This window comes from Notothenia rossii (genome assembly GCF_949606895.1).
Source record: "Notothenia rossii genome assembly, chromosome: 5".
Lineage (NCBI taxonomy): Eukaryota > Metazoa > Chordata > Actinopteri > Perciformes > Nototheniidae > Notothenia > Notothenia rossii.
The window spans coordinates 20,345,172-20,360,925 of record NC_136903.1 but is presented as its reverse complement, the minus strand read 5'-3'; the positions used below and the strand labels follow the sequence as shown (position 1 = coordinate 20,360,925).

At 41.5% G+C, this 15,754-nt stretch overlaps 1 protein-coding gene across 5 annotated transcripts in view; it reads left to right on the top strand.

Moving 5' to 3' along the window:
* The window catches only part of magi2b (membrane associated guanylate kinase, WW and PDZ domain containing 2b), a 75,340-nt gene that overhangs the window by 27,268 nt on the left and 32,318 nt on the right, over positions 1 to 15,754 (top strand). For all 5 annotated transcript variants that reach the window (XM_079682806.1, XM_079682805.1, XM_079682804.1 and 2 more), the window contains exons 3-6: positions 2,786 to 2,905; positions 6,381 to 6,608; positions 7,928 to 8,156; positions 10,384 to 10,463. In XM_079682806.1, coding sequence (XP_079538932.1) covers positions 2,786 to 2,905; positions 6,381 to 6,608; positions 7,928 to 8,156; positions 10,384 to 10,463 — 657 coding nt within the window. The remainder of the gene's footprint in view (positions 1 to 2,785; positions 2,906 to 6,380; positions 6,609 to 7,927; positions 8,157 to 10,383; positions 10,464 to 15,754) is intronic.

Here is a 15,754-nt window from a genome sequence, read left to right as displayed (position 1 = left end):
AAATAAGAGCAGAATGCACGGGAGAAAAAACAGGTAATGTGCTAAGCCGCTTTGAGTGGAAATGTGTGAAAAGGAAGGAAAGAGGAAAAGTCGGCCTTTCTCAGGGACAGATAGTCGATCAATATTCCCAGCTAAGAGCCAACAAGAAGCTCTCTCTCACTTTTCCTCTATCTCTGCCTCTGTCTCTCTCTGTTGGTGTGTCTGGTGAAGGAAGCTGTGGGAGAGGGCCATTGGCAGGTCAATCAGTATTCCAGCAGGCTCTGCCTACTCTGATGTGGGCAGCAAAAAAATTTCACCCGATCTTACAGATCAATAGCTTTACCAAGTGGAAGGTGACCAGCCCGCCTGGCTGGCTGAGCTGTTGCAGTATTCAGAGAACTACACATGCGATGGATGCTCCTCTTCAAGACTCATTTTTAATGCCGTATAGTTCATGGATTGGACTTCATGTGGTGGCCTTTAAAGCTTCTTTCCATCTGTATTTCTTTTGAAGTAGATTTACGAGGGTAAACACTTTGAGTATTGTGGAACTCTGTGGCGGGTGGACCACATTTTAGAAACACCTGATAAACAAATGCAATTAAATTAAATAACACCGGCGGCCGGCGGTCATAATGTGAAATGTTTGTATAGACAGAAGTATTGAGACAACTCAGGGGGTGGGGACGTTATTTATTATGCTGCAAATGTATATAACGCTTGGTGTTAAATGGGTGACACTTCCACTTAGCAATGCATGATTTGGTGTGAATTAAGCCTAATTTAATTATGCAGTTAAATGAATACTTCCCATTGGTGGTATTTTGTTCAAAGTAAAACAATTGTGAAAATGACTATAATTTGAAAATGTTTAGTAACTTTGGTAGTTTAAGGCAGCACAATAAATTCTGCTGAGTGGACGTACACTGCGAGATACATAGCCATGAATAAAATATGTTTCATATGCATCCACAAATAACTTAACACATATAAAATACTACTACTACTACTACTACTACTACTACTACTACTACTACTACTACTACTACTGTAGCTGCTGCTGCTAATACTATTACTACACAGGTCAGAAGCCCATCTGTAGCATTAATAAATTTTCCTCCATAATATATACAAGAACAACATCAGTAGTTGAGAGATGTCACAGAACAGGCGGATAACACAGTCACATCTCTTAGTGACACCTGTCTCACGGTGTAAAGCAATTGAATCAACACTGGTCATGTTGTGCGGTGTATAGTCCAGCAGATACTAGTTGCTGATCAGGGTTGTGGATGAACACACACACACACACACACACACACACACACACACACACACACACACACACACACACACACACACACACACACAAACACAAACACACACATACATACATACATACATACATACATACATACATACATACATACATACATACATACATACATACATACACACATACATATATATACACATATATATATATATAGATATACACAAACACATATATACACACTCAGTCATACCTGTGGTGTTGTGGATTTACAGTGTCCTACTAAGCTGTGATCAGCTCGGAAATAGGATTACTGTTGGCACAGTGGGTACTTTACCACAATTTAGAGCCACAGAGATAAGCACACAGTTGTGTAAACAAATATGAACACAAACTGACAAGAGGTGGTTCCAAATAAACACATCAATATACACAGTACATTGGACAGCCTGCTGAACTAAAGAGGTCTGATGGTCTGGTATCACTTCTTTCTTACTGATTAGGTGCTGAACTGTCATCTCTGCTCCCAGTGGTGACGTAAATACAGCAGACATGCTCAGTGGTTGCACTATAGGAGCGGTGGTGACAGACGATCGATAGAGATCTAATGATCAAGATATCACACTCACACAGGATCCTGCACTCCACAAGATCACTATCCCCTCACTGTGTCAACGACAAATCTACCAACTGCTGTTTAATATCCTACAACTTACACTTTAATGATGTTGCAGTTGCAGCACAAATCTTGCACTTCGGCAAGATCTGATATTTTGCTACGGACTGACGGCGATGTGGTTGAAGCCACGGCCAGATCAATCCGACTTAGCTTTTACCGTCCGATCTCTGAGAGCCGACTCCCTCTCTGGGCCTGGCCAATCACTGTTTTTTAGGCAGGATCAATGGAGAGTAGAATCAACACCATCGGACTTGACTGAGCCTAAGCTGAAGGTCCAGTTGGCAGAAAAACAAACACAGCACCTCATTAAACTCGAAACTCCCATGGCTGCCATCACACAGCCAAGCCTCACCGGGTGCAGCACTGATGGAGAGCGTTGATGTAGGAAGGCTCTAATTGCAGCATGGGGATGTTGGGCCTCTGGATTCCTGCTGCTTAAAAAATAATCCAAACCGCACAGTATTGTGTGTTGTATTAGGTTTGAGTTATGGTTGGTAAAAGTGCCATATTGATGGACTCATTGCTAAAACACTGGATTGACTTGTAGAGACTGAATGGCGGTTCTCCAATCTCCTCTAGCTGTCTCCTTCTGTCTCTCACTGTCACTCACACACAATTGTGTGAATGGATTTGGCATCACAAGTGATGACTCCTCACTCAGCCTCTTCTGTTCCATTTCCTTTCCCCTCCCACTTCCTCCGATACACTTTGTAGCCCTCAAATCTGTCGTCTTTTTCTGTACAAACCTTTTCTGGGCTATTTCTCTGCCTTCCTGCCTTTTCTTCTCAAGTGCCCTATTTGGCTCTGATGACCTCTCTCTCTTCCTCTCTCTCTCTCTCCCTCTCTCTATGCAGGTACCACCAGGCAGCCCAAGGAGGGGGAGGTGCTGGGGGTGGACTACAACTTTGTGAGTGTGGAGCGGTTTATGGAACTGGAGCAAAGTGGAGCCCTGCTAGAGAGTGGAACCTATGAAGGTGAGCGTCCGCTGTGCAGGAAACATTTTGCATTTGCAAGAGACAGGTGCTTGGGGAGCAGAAAGGAGACTGTATGTTTCACTTGAGCTATTTCACTGAATTTCTGAATTCAATCTGCCATCTTGATTTACAGATTTAGATATATTTACCTGATGGATCGAGTGTGTCAGGTGATGTTCGTACACAGTTAAGGCAAACAAAATTATTATTATGCCTGGCTTTTGAATGGCTGGTTGGTTGCTTCATTGTGTGTGTTTGTGTGAACTGGATGAATGCCATTTCCAAGTCATGTCATGTCTGTGCATCTGCTTTGCTACACTGTCAGGTCAGGGATACATTTACAGATGGGGGATTATCTGGTTCATTTGCCCAGTAGCAATTTTTTTGTTAGTGTGTGCGGCAGAAGCCACTCACACAAATATGTATGTATGCGTGTGTGATTGTGAGTGTGAGAGAACAGGTTCCAGTTTTTACGTGTTTCTTCACTAAGTGTGTGTATTGCGTGTTAACAGGGAATGTTTCCCTTAACACAGAGTTTACTTATGCCCACTGGGGAAAGTTGTCTCTTTCTCTTTCTCGGGTGGCTGCACTGGAGGTGCTGCAACTCATTTTGTAACGCACATTAAAATGTGAGAGATAGAGGAGACGAAGGAATGAGAAAGAATCAGGAGGTAAGGCAGCAAAATACAGAGGGATATTTCGGCAGCAGTGAAGGAGGCCAAAATCAAATGTATCCTCAGGTAATCTCTTTAAGGTAACTGTGTACGTGTATGCAAGTTGTTTGTGTGTGTGCACGAGTACACGCAGGGCTTGGTCCACATAAGAGCTTACGTATGTAATGATGTGAGATGAGTCACAGCTGAAGGTGGATATTGAACTGTGCAAAAATCCGAGATGCCTTCAGGCAAATACAGAAGCATTCAGCGTTTTTTAAAACCTGCGTGGGGCATAAGGAGGAACTTATCTCAGTTTGCTTTATTTTCTGCAAAGCATCTCTTCAGGTTGTCCTTAAGCTTTCACAGGTGGGAGCTTGCTGACTGTGCAGTGTGATATTCGTGTCTTTGTTTACATGTGCCCGTGCGTGCACATAATATTTTGTTATGACGCGATAAGACTGTTTGGTGGCCAGCAGCGCAAGTGTACTTATTGAGAAAGTGGCTTCCTAATATCTTTCTGCCTCCTGCTGGGATGAAAGTAAAGTGATGTCTATAGACTCTTTTCTGCTGATCTTCCTTTTGTGTTTTATTGCTACCTCCTTCCCTCTTCTTTGCTCAGCTGTTGTTCTCCTCCCATTGCCCCTGTTCTCTCTCTGTGTTTCATCTTTGTGAAACCTCCACTCTTTTCCACTTTGAGGGATTTTACAAATATCTTCCTCCCACTCAATCTCAACATTTCATCACAAAATATATTTCCCTGACAATGAGGGTATTACATTTCAAATAAAAGTAAAGCTTTATTGTGGTTTAAACGAAAATGGCCCAAGTAAAGAAATGGGTCCATTAAAACAATATAATTTCATAGCACAGTTCCGAATTTACAGACGCTTCAATCTCAATCAAAAAGAGAGAAATATACTTTTGATGTATAACAATAGTTTTGCAGTCAAGCTACTGCATCTTTGCATCTCCAGTAAGATGCCCTTGGGACCTTCATGTTTTATCTAATTGTACTGTATGTGTTGTACCAGCAGAACCACTTCTGTGTGATATGACGGACGCAGAATGCTATTTTTATGTTTTGCTATTATATTTGTGCTTGCGCCTCCAAACAGAGCTGTGCTCTTACATGAGTACAGTATATGACGCAGCTGTGGTTGTTTTCATACAAATCAAGTGGTTTTCTACAGTTTTGGTAACAATTTTATCATGAAATTTATCCTGTTTCTACCTGCTACTCTAATCCACACAGTTAGTCGAGACATTTATTTTCATAAGACATTTTTGTTGTAGCTTGACTGCAAAACTATTGTTATGTTCCCAAACAGGTCTGTGTGCATCATTAAGCAGAGGAAGCACATTGACAGGTTTTTTTTGGCTCCCAAAAGATAAATTGATCAACCAAAAGGACATCGCCTACTCTTGAGACATATTTAGGATGCTGTATTTATATTTGGAGTTATGTATTTTCTGCTTTAGGATTCCGCACCAACTTATTTTTACTTAGGAGAAGCAAATCTCCCCCGAACCCATTAAGGACACTGCCGACTGTTAATGATGCAGTTGGGTTTTATTGAAACCCCAACTCTAACTAATAATGTTGTACTTGGCGCTAACAGAGTAATAGTTTTTCTTCCTGCACACACACACTGCCTCATTCCTGCAACAGTTGTAGTTGAGGAGAGTCGGCCTAATTAAGAAGAACGGACAGCTGGTTTGGCCTCCAAGAGCCAGCGAACTACTGAGTCAGCTAATTTAACATAGCAGTAGTGCAAACGTTTTATCAACCCACAAAGTACTGTGTAAAGTGAGACTCTCTCTCTGTTTCTCAATGTGGATCGGTCCATTAAAACAAAACCAAAGCCCTACCTTGACCGGGTCTATAAGAACCTGCATGACTTAAACGTTATGCACTTACCTTTGCTAACTTTCTGATGTGCTGAGATTTCAAATCAGGGTTATACAAAACTGCAATGTTGCTGCAACACAGAATACATGAGTGTCTGCAGTATGTGAAGTTCACATGATAAAATGGGCCACTCCAAATGTACATTTACACTGACCAATCAAACACACATTGCAAAACTGAAAGTCTTCACTGAGGCAGAGAGAGTGTGGATTGTGAAGTCTGATGGAAAGAGAGATGAGGGTGAAGAGTCACCTCAGACTGTGGATGTCACATGTATGCACTTTGTATTCTCTATAAATAATGTATTATGATATCATTGACGGGCGAGACGACCATATTTATTGGACTATAAATAAAACCATATAAACAGAAAAATCTAAGAAGTGAAAAGATGAAAGTGTAATCCCTATGACAACTTCAATGTGAGGATTTAACTTTTTGTTCTCCCTCTTATTAAGGTTTTGTTTATTTTCTCTTTACAAGTAATAACATTGGCATTCTTGTTATGTTTACAAAGCCAAAAACACTAATATTTGGATACTTGATCCTGTTTGGGTCCGTTCATGGTTTCAAGCAGGAAGATTTTTTTTTCAAGCAGGAAGAAATGATCAATAGCTCCTAATTTATTCCTAAAACACAATCCACCGTCCAGTTGCACATAATTAGAGATCAGGTTTATTAGGAGTTATTAGTTCCCAGGCAGAAACAGAGTGAAGGTATCTCTGCTGCAGTCTGTTGAGACAGATAAGTCCTACATTTTGAAAGGCAATCATCTGTTCAAAGTCAGAGTTGCCCAGGAGCGGTGGACCTCCGCTCTGCCTGCCAGACGGTGTGTTACATCACCTAAAATCGCTCTTTAGTCAGACATGTGGCCTCTAACAGCCATGCCGCTGTGCCTCTCTGCCCTCAGATAACTTCTACGGCACCCCAAAACCCCCAGCGGAGCCGTCCCCCGCAGCACCTCCTCTGAATGTAAGTGAGGCCCTGCTGCCCGGAGCCCGGCCCAGCGCCCAGGGCAAGAGGAAGAGGAACCAATCCGTCAGCAACATGGAGCAGCGAGCCAGCCTAGAGCCGCCTGAGGAGGAGGAGGAGGAGGAGAGCCCGGTTGTCAACGGCAACGGAGTGGCCATCACACCAGGTACTGTAGGATGGGCGAGAGAAACATCAATTTCCCCATTGAGATGTTTTTATACTGCATTTTACTTATGACTAAACTCAGACTTCCATCGTGGTCTGTTTCCCAAGTGTCGTGATGACATTTTAAAACATCATATTTAAGTTAGGAAGAGGAAGGCCTGAACGTCTCACTGGTGTTATTTTGTCAAATTGAACCAGGTCAGGTGTCAAAGCCTTTCCTTTTTAATGTTCCTTATGGATAGGTCTTAACTTCTTTAGTCTAGTTTCATGTCTGAAGTTTAAGCAGCACAGCGCATGTAGATGGCTACAAATCTGACTACAAACTGTTCCCTCACCGCTCGTTATGGACATTAACTGACTCTGTTAGCATGAGTGTGAACTACACAGGTTCTCAATAACCTTATACAACACAATGCACAAGGGCACCCTAATGTCTCCACTATTATCACTGTCCAGAGTCTCATTTTGGCTTCAGCTCTCGTTTCTCTGTCCTCTCATTCCTCTCTCTCCTGCTGCCTCTGCTCTCCCGCCATTGGCCTTTGTCCTTGTTTCTATTAATACCCCAACTGCCCCTCTCTCCTCCTCTCCTCTACTATCTTCTTCCTTCTGACCTCTCTTGCTTTTTCTTCGTCTCCCTGGTCCTGTCCCTTCTGCCCTCTCCTCTTCCTGCTCCTTCCCCCATCTGTCTTTGGTGTCTGTGTTGTTGTAGCATTTCATTTTTTTTCCTACTTTCATTTGTTTTCCATTGTTACTGACCCTCACATTAGCACAGCACATCAGTTTTTTAGACTTGCTCTTAGGCCATTGCAAAAAATGCAAGAAATGTCTCTAATTTAATGCTGATACCACATTAAGACTACCATTAAGAATGAGAAGATGTTGATGTTCACAAGACAAAATATCTAATACCCTAATAAGGACTGTGACAGAGCATTGACTCACTTTAAACATATTTTTTCTTTGGGAATTATGTTTTTTTAATCTTTAATAAAAGTCCCAATTTCCAATGTTGTTGCTTCTCATCTGATGACTTAGATGCCACCAGCTTTTCTTGTCATTCAAAAAGACTTTTTTTGTGTTTCTGACTCGGTCTCTGTCCCCTAAAGTCTATGTCTTTTCCTGTTTCTCTATTTCTGACATCCCCATGTTATTTTCTGCTCATGCTTATTGTCCTCAGACCAAATCTATCTCTCTCTCTCTCTCTCCTGGGGGTTCATAGCTCCGCACTGGCTTGGCTCTGACTCATCATGCATGGCGTGTGTTGTGTGCACCCAGCAGTGTATGTGAGAATAACTGTGTGTGTGTTTGTGTTCTCCACAGAGTCCAGTGAACATGAGGACAAGAGCACAGATGCCTCTGGGGAAGTTGCTGTTGAAACGTCCGGCCAGGCCCCAGCCTTTGTCGAGCCCCCTTCCGAAGGAGAGGAGGCCCCCAAATCTCCCTCTAAATCCCCCATCAAGATCCCAGACCCAGACGAGGAAGAGTTGGGTCCTCTTCCCGACAACTGGGAGATGGCCTACACCGAGAAGGGGGAGGTCTATTTCATCGAGTAAGAGGAAAAGCTCCTACCTAGTTATTACGTTTTGACATCTTTTAAAGACAAACAGCTGCGTTTGCTTTATCGCATGTAGATGTCACAGGGGTTAAGTGTTTTGTATGATAATAAAAAAACATTACGCTTGTAAATAATAAAAAACACTTAAAAAACAAATAGAATGTAATGAACCTCACAAAGTGCAAGTACTTGGCTTGGTGTGTAAACTTTATAGCACTGGACTGTTAAATAATTGATGTAACTTAATGCTCAATCAGACATACTGGATAAACACACACACACACACACACACACACACACACACACACACACACACACACACACACACACACACACACACACACACACACACACACACACACACACATGCTCAGCCATACACACTTTTGCCCTCTCCTCTCCCCCCCACTAATTAGTGGCTGAAGGCTAAATAGTGTATTAATGGCCATTTAGTTTACCTTAGAAATCTTTCTATTTTCCTCTATCAATCAATCAATCAATCAATGTTTATTTATATAGCCCAATATCACACATTTTACATTTGTCTCAGTGGACTTCACAGTTTGTACAGAATAGCAGTAGGACAATACAACACCCTCTGTCCTTAGACCCTCACATCGTCCAAAGAAACCCCACAGTTCAACGGGGAAAATGGGAGAAACCTCAGGGAGAACATCAGAGGAGGGATCCCTCTCCCAGGAAGGACAGACGTGCAATAGATGCCGTGTGTAAATTGAAGAGATAATACATTTACAACATAGGTAGTCCAAATGTTTGGAAATGCATGTGTCTATAATAAGAAGATGAATCCACGAGGATATCAACAATCCTGTGGTAGCCATCAGGGAAGTAGTATGATGAGTCGGGCAGGACCACAGCAAAAGGCACAGCCACGACTCAGGATCCAGGGCTCGCGATCCAGGATCCAGGATACAGGACTCAGGACTCAGGATCAGCCACGACTCAGGATCACAGCGTAGATAGACACCAAAAAGAAATTTGGGGGAAGCTGGGTTATTCGGAACATGAGAGTACACAGGTACAGACAGAAAGAAGGAAGAAATAAAGTGTCCCCCGACAGTCTAAGCCTATAGCACCAAAACTAGGGGCTGAGTCTAATCAGCCCTAACTATAAGCTTTATCAAAAAGGAAGGTCTTAAGCGTACTCTTAAAAACGAATAGGGTGTCTGCCGCCCGAACACAAACTGGAAGCTGATTCCACAAAAGTGGAGCTTGATAAGAAAAGGCTCTGGCTCCCATTTTACTTTGAGACTCTAGGAACAACCAACAACCCTGCATTCTTGGAACGCAATGCCCTAGTAGTACAGTAGGGTATAATGAGTTATTTAAGGTAAGATGGCGCCTGCCCATTAAGGGCTTTGTAGGCGAGAAGAAGAATTTTAAATGATACCCTGTGTTCTACAGTGTAAGGCAGCCAGAACAGCAGTAATGTGGTCCCTTCTCCGAACTCTGGTTAGTATACGTGCTGCAGCATTTTTAATTAGCTGAAGCGACTTAACTGACTTCTTGGTACACCCTGATGATAAAGAGTTACAATAATCCAGCCCTGAAGTAACAAATGTATGGACTAGTTTCTCTGGATCGTTTTGGGGCAAGATATGCCTGATTTTTGCAATGTTACGTAGATGAAAAAAGGCGGTCCTTAAGATTGATTTTATGTGGGCGTTAATATAACACCAAGGTTCATTACAGTCTCACTGGAGTCCAAATTAATGCCATCCATAGTTAGTTTAGAAAATTTGTTTCGTAGATTATTTGGGCCGAGTACAATAACTTCAGTTTTAGCCGTGTTTAATATCAAAAAGTTTAAGGTCATCCACGTTTTTAATTCCTTGAGGCAGTCTTGAATTTTATTTAGATCATTGGTTTCATCAGGCTTGATTGATAAATATAGTTGAGTATCATCCGCATAACAATGAAAATGTACAGAGTGATTACTTATATTGCCTAACCAAAGCATATATAATGTGAACAAAATAGGCCCAAGCACTGAGCCCTGTGGCATTCCATGGCTAAATTTGGTTTGCACACACACACACACACACACACACACACACACACACACACACACACACACACACACACACACACACACTCGTGCAGTTCATACTGGTCATTAGTGTTAACTCAACTCTTTCTCTCCTGCTCACTGTCACCTTCTCTCTGACCTCTGTTCGCCCTCTTCTCTCCTTATTGCCAGTCACAACACCAAAACTACATCATGGCTGGATCCTCGGCTCGCAAAGAAAGCGAAGCCTCCAGAAGAGTGCAGAGAAGACGGTGAGTCTGATTGTTGTTTTGTGATTTTTAGTTTCTGTTCATCTGAGTCAAGCTCATCTTTCAGCATTTGTAGGAGTGCTTCGTCTCAGTATTTTCTGCTGTTTGTGAACGTTTTTTGTCTGCTCCTTATTCACTGCTGCAGCGTGTTTTCCCAACTCATGAAAAAGAGCTCAAGCATAGTTTGTTGTGTTTGTTAGTCTGCAGCTGGTCTCCCACTTCTCTGCAGATCCACAAAGTTTTTCAAATCAAGAAGAATACATTTGACAAATATATTAATCTTTTTTAGATTTGTTGTTCAGAAGTGTTCATTAGCATAGATGCATCTTGCAAGATATTTAGAGCGAAATGCAATCATTTCATCCATTATTCTTTTTTATGCTTCATAGCCAAATATCTTCTATAGTAGTTTATTGAAATGAGAGCCAGACATTACTGTAAAATATCAAGATAAATAAACCAAACTTTTTTCTAGACACAAGCTACAATTTATAAGATGGACAACGCCTCTTCTTACTCTGATGAAACATTTTACCTGTCTAATTTGGGTCGTTACACCGTATAAAAAAGCCCTTACTATAACATTCTGCCCCTAACCTCATCAGTCTGGAACAAAACTTTGTTATTTCGTTTTTAAAAGGTTAAGGATGACATTAGATTTGGATTAGTTCTCAATAAATCCCATAAACATTACAGTCCTTTTCTCCTGTCTGTGGAGGTGAAATGCAACTACTAATACAATTACTGTGGCGTTTAGTAAACTTTGCTCAAAGAGAAGAACATAGTGTATTTGTTGCAGAATATTTTCATTCAATAATAAAACACTAGTGCAACTTTTGAAGTTTGTGATCACTTTAAAAGACGTATGCCTACTTATGTCCTTTCAATCCGCAGTGGACTGATGGACCAAAGAGAGATTTTCTCTGATTGTTTAATTTAGGCCCAATCCCAAACCACACCCTACTCCTACACACTACCCCTCCGTTCGCGTGGAGGGTCCACCACATTAAGTTCTGTTCCGAACCAACGAGTGTGGAGGGGGAGTGGGCTATCAAGCCCTCAAACAGCGAGTCTGCAGCGGTGCTGACTGGAGACCGGTCTCTACCTGACCGGAGTCACGCTGTGTGTGTCGGTCAGGAAAGACGCTGTTGTCATGTAGTTCCAGCAAACATCCACTGATAAACTGCGATGTTAACAACCTCATGATAGCCTCATATGTTTTAACTTAGGATCATACATGTGTTTAGTCTAGAAAAAGGTAAATGTGTGCATTTTATTATAAAGTTGTGTATATTTACAGACTGTTGCAAAAACTAAGAAGCTTATAAACATCAGGTTTAAAACTAAAAGAGCTTTACAAAAAAGTAACACAATGAAAGATGTTTGGAGTTTTATTTTAGTTATTAATTTTAATTTTTTGTCAAAGAGATGCTGATTTGAAACCGTTGTTACATACAGTTACGGCATTTCCTGTTTCTGCCGGAGAGGGTGGAGTTTGTCCCAAAGCTTGCTGCTGTATTTACTCCCTCCATCTGACAGGAAGGAGCCTCATTGAGCTGCGAGTGTCACTCCACGGAGTTCACTGTGTAGGGTGTAGGGCGTGGTTTGGGATTGGGCCTCAATGTACAGGTCTACAAATATAAATGTAAAAGAAGCAGTTTTATAAAACATATATTATTATTTTTGAAGCCGTTCATCCTGGCCCCTCAGATTTATCTGGTGGCTCTCCATCTATCTATCCCCACTTGCTGTAGCGAGGCTTTAAAGCAGCGGGATCATGAATGTTTTTCATTGTTTTCTAGTGCTCTTCTGGCACAGAGGATGTCAGGCATAGGATACCCACATAGTACTTGTGCTTGCATGTTGGATCAATTAATTATTCATTTTTCAAACAGTTTGAATCAGGGGATGAAAAATGTCTGCAAAGATGAAAAAAAAACAGTTTTTAGACACTTAAAAAATAGAGAACATTTGGTTAAGTCCATGAAAGACAAGCACTTGTTTCAAACAGAGTTCCTGTGTTGATCAGATAAGCAACAATAAGGCGGTCTTACATCCCTGCTGCTGTCCTATCCTTCGTTCAGCAAATACGGTTGTGATGTGATTCACCAGAGCGAGATCTGGTGAATACACATTCTCCCTCTCCTCCATCTCTTACATTTTCTCCCTCCTCCATTCTCCTCCTGCACTCCTTCACCTCACGTCTTCCTCTTTCTCTCTCCCTTTCAATCTACCACCCCTCAATTTCCCTCCTCTCTCCCACCTTCGTTCTCCCTCTCTCCCTCTCTTCATCTGACCAGTAAAAGGCCGAGCTGTGACAGGAATTCTAATAACTCTCTGCACAAACTGGTTCTCTCTCACACATAAACACTCACACACACAAACTCGCACACACATACGCACAATACCGTTGTCAATTCACCCTTTCCTAAATCGTGACCAACGTACTTCAGCTTCATCTTGGCAGAGCAAAGATCACTTTCACTAACGCCAGCAATGTTCAGACGCCAAGATGCTGTAAAGTGCAATCTGTGATCTCTTATTTTGAGTTTTAATGCAGCAGCTTGCTTTAAAAAATGCAATAGTTCTGAGATATAAGATCTAAAGAACCAATACAAAATGGCGAATGACAACTTGTGAAAAACATTTATACCTCAAGGAAGGGTCTGGTCTTGTAGTGAGTTATGTTTATTAGAAGCGGATTCAAAAATATATTTATGTAAATTAAATAACAGGACATTGTTTTTTCCCCCACTTCTGTCTAGAAATAAGGAGTAAACCATGTAAGATATTGTTGAGTATGGTTGTGTTTGATTGTATTAGCATTATTGCAAATATGAATTTCTTTTAACACAACCTGTAAGTTGCTCTCTACAAACACAATTTGCCTTTTTTTCTTACATTTGCCTTGAAATGTAGATCTGTGCCTTGATAGGGGAATTAGCTTCATCAAATATGTTTTTGAAAGGGACAAAATATTGATTTACGTCCCTTTTGTACACGTTTTTGTCCATTTATCTGCAGTTTATTTAAGAGAAGCTTATGTGGGCTTGTTCTCTTACGCTCTGCCTTCTTCTGTCTTTGGGGAAGCAGTGGTTAAAGAAAGCTTAAGCAAACACCTCTGGCAGAGGATTTTGAATCAAAGGCTGTCAGCAGAGCGTTTGTAAGGGTCCTGGATGACACATCCCAATTTCTCGCAGCACTTTTGAAAATATTCTTTTTCGGTTTAAACGGCTCAGCAGGCACGTGGATGACAGAAGGATATACAGTAGTTTAATCCAGCATGCCGCTGTACATCACTCACTCAGTTGGTATTTTCGTTGGTGTCCTGTAGCTCTTTCTCATGTGCTCCACTGCCTGTTTTCTGATGCATACTCTTTATGCGTGAAATGACAATTTAAAGGAAATGTTCAATTTTTGCCCACATTAATGGACATGTAGTTTTTGAACGATAAAATATGCATGTAGGCAAAAAAGTCTTTCTGCAAGGAGAGTGGATAAACAACACATGTGGGGAGGAAACAGCAGGAAGGGGCGGCGCTGTTTCTAACTGCCCATCTGCCTGAAGGACTTCCCAGAGTCTCTCAGGCAGACGCAGACACACGTTCAGACATACTTTCAGCAGTGCTGTTTCTGAATCGTCCCTCTATTTATTCCCTTTCTGCCATTTCATGCATGTCTAGCATTTTGCTCCACTTTCCTTTAGCATTTCATATCCTCATTGACTATTCCTTTTCCCCATCACTATTGGGGTGAATTCGAGGAGAACATCTCTATGTTGACGTGTTTCTGCCAATTTGCAACGTTTGTGTGCATTGTATCTATATGCTGAGGATGACTCTCAAAGTTCAAAGGCCTGTCACCACAGATATGGGTTTGCTTGCAGTCTTTTTGTCAGGCAGATCTTTTGTTACACAATACAAGTGCACATCTTCTCTCTCGCTCAGAAGAGGAAAGTACAGAGGGGTACAAGCTTCAAATCATGTGTTGGTTTCAATTCTGCCTTTGATATGCACTGCTTACCTCGGTTTCAAAGTAATCTCAGTGCTGGTGACGGAAAATATGCCGCTTATTATTATCATTTAGAGGCAGGAGTTCTCACTGATGCTGATTTCATGACGTCAAACCCTGTCTGAAACCCACAGAGAAGGAATTTTAGAGTTTAGAGAATTAGACTAAGAGAATTAGACTGGACAGATATGGTGAAAATAAAAATGAGTGAGTGAGTGATGAGGTAGGGTGGTGATGCTGAGCAGAGGGATGTTGTGAAGTGTTTCCCCTTGAAAAGAGCAAGACAAATACAAATGAAGATGAGGTGAGAGAGGTGTGAAAAATGAGGAGCGTTGCAGCACAGCATCCACTGTCAGACAGCGATGGACTCGTGCTAAAATGTTTCTCTGAGTTACATCACTGTTATCAGTCATGTCTGGGCCAGGGCCATTTCTCTGCCTGTATCATTCTCACCCCTTTTCTTTATTGTTCCTGTTCTCTTTACCTCTTTTTTCTGTATTGATAATTGTTTGCTATTTATTATGTCCGCTTTCTTCCTTTAGACTCAAAGCTGACAGTGTTAATTTGCGAGTGCAAACACATAACAACACAGAGCGGCAGTTATATCATTTGAGCTGCAACAACAAATACATTTATTGATTCGTCAAAAAACACAAGGTTGTTTAGTCATGTGTCTTTTCCTCCAGCACCATCATATCATCAACATATTAATTGTGGCTTATGGACAAATACTCTCAAAACAAATGACATTGCTGTACATTGTGAAGAAGAAGAAGATTTAACTTATTGTTATTACGCAGTACAGGCACAATGTAACGAAACGGTTCCTCTGCATTTGACCCATCCTGATGTTAGGAGCAGTGGGCTGCCATTATGTACGGCGCCCGGGGAGCAGTGTAGGGAACGGTGCCTTGCTCAGGGACACCTCGGTAGCACTTGGTCTTTCCGGGATTTGAACTGGTGACCTTCCAGTTGCCGAACCAAGTCCCTATGGACTTTGCCACCACCGCCCTTGTGTTAATGGTTGTTAGCAAATATTAATGTATAATCATATGATGGTGAACATAATGAAAACATGAACCTAGCTAAACATAGACCGATTGCCCTTGTGAACATATAAGTGCCAATCATGTTTTCCAGCGTTTTTTCAGTGCTTAATTAGTTTTCTATGATACTGTAATTGAATAAAACTATTTTATTCATAATTTAGTACTGAATAGCTGCTGTATGTTTCCCCCGGTGTGGGATCAATAGGGCTTTTATATATTGTACTGTATGTACTG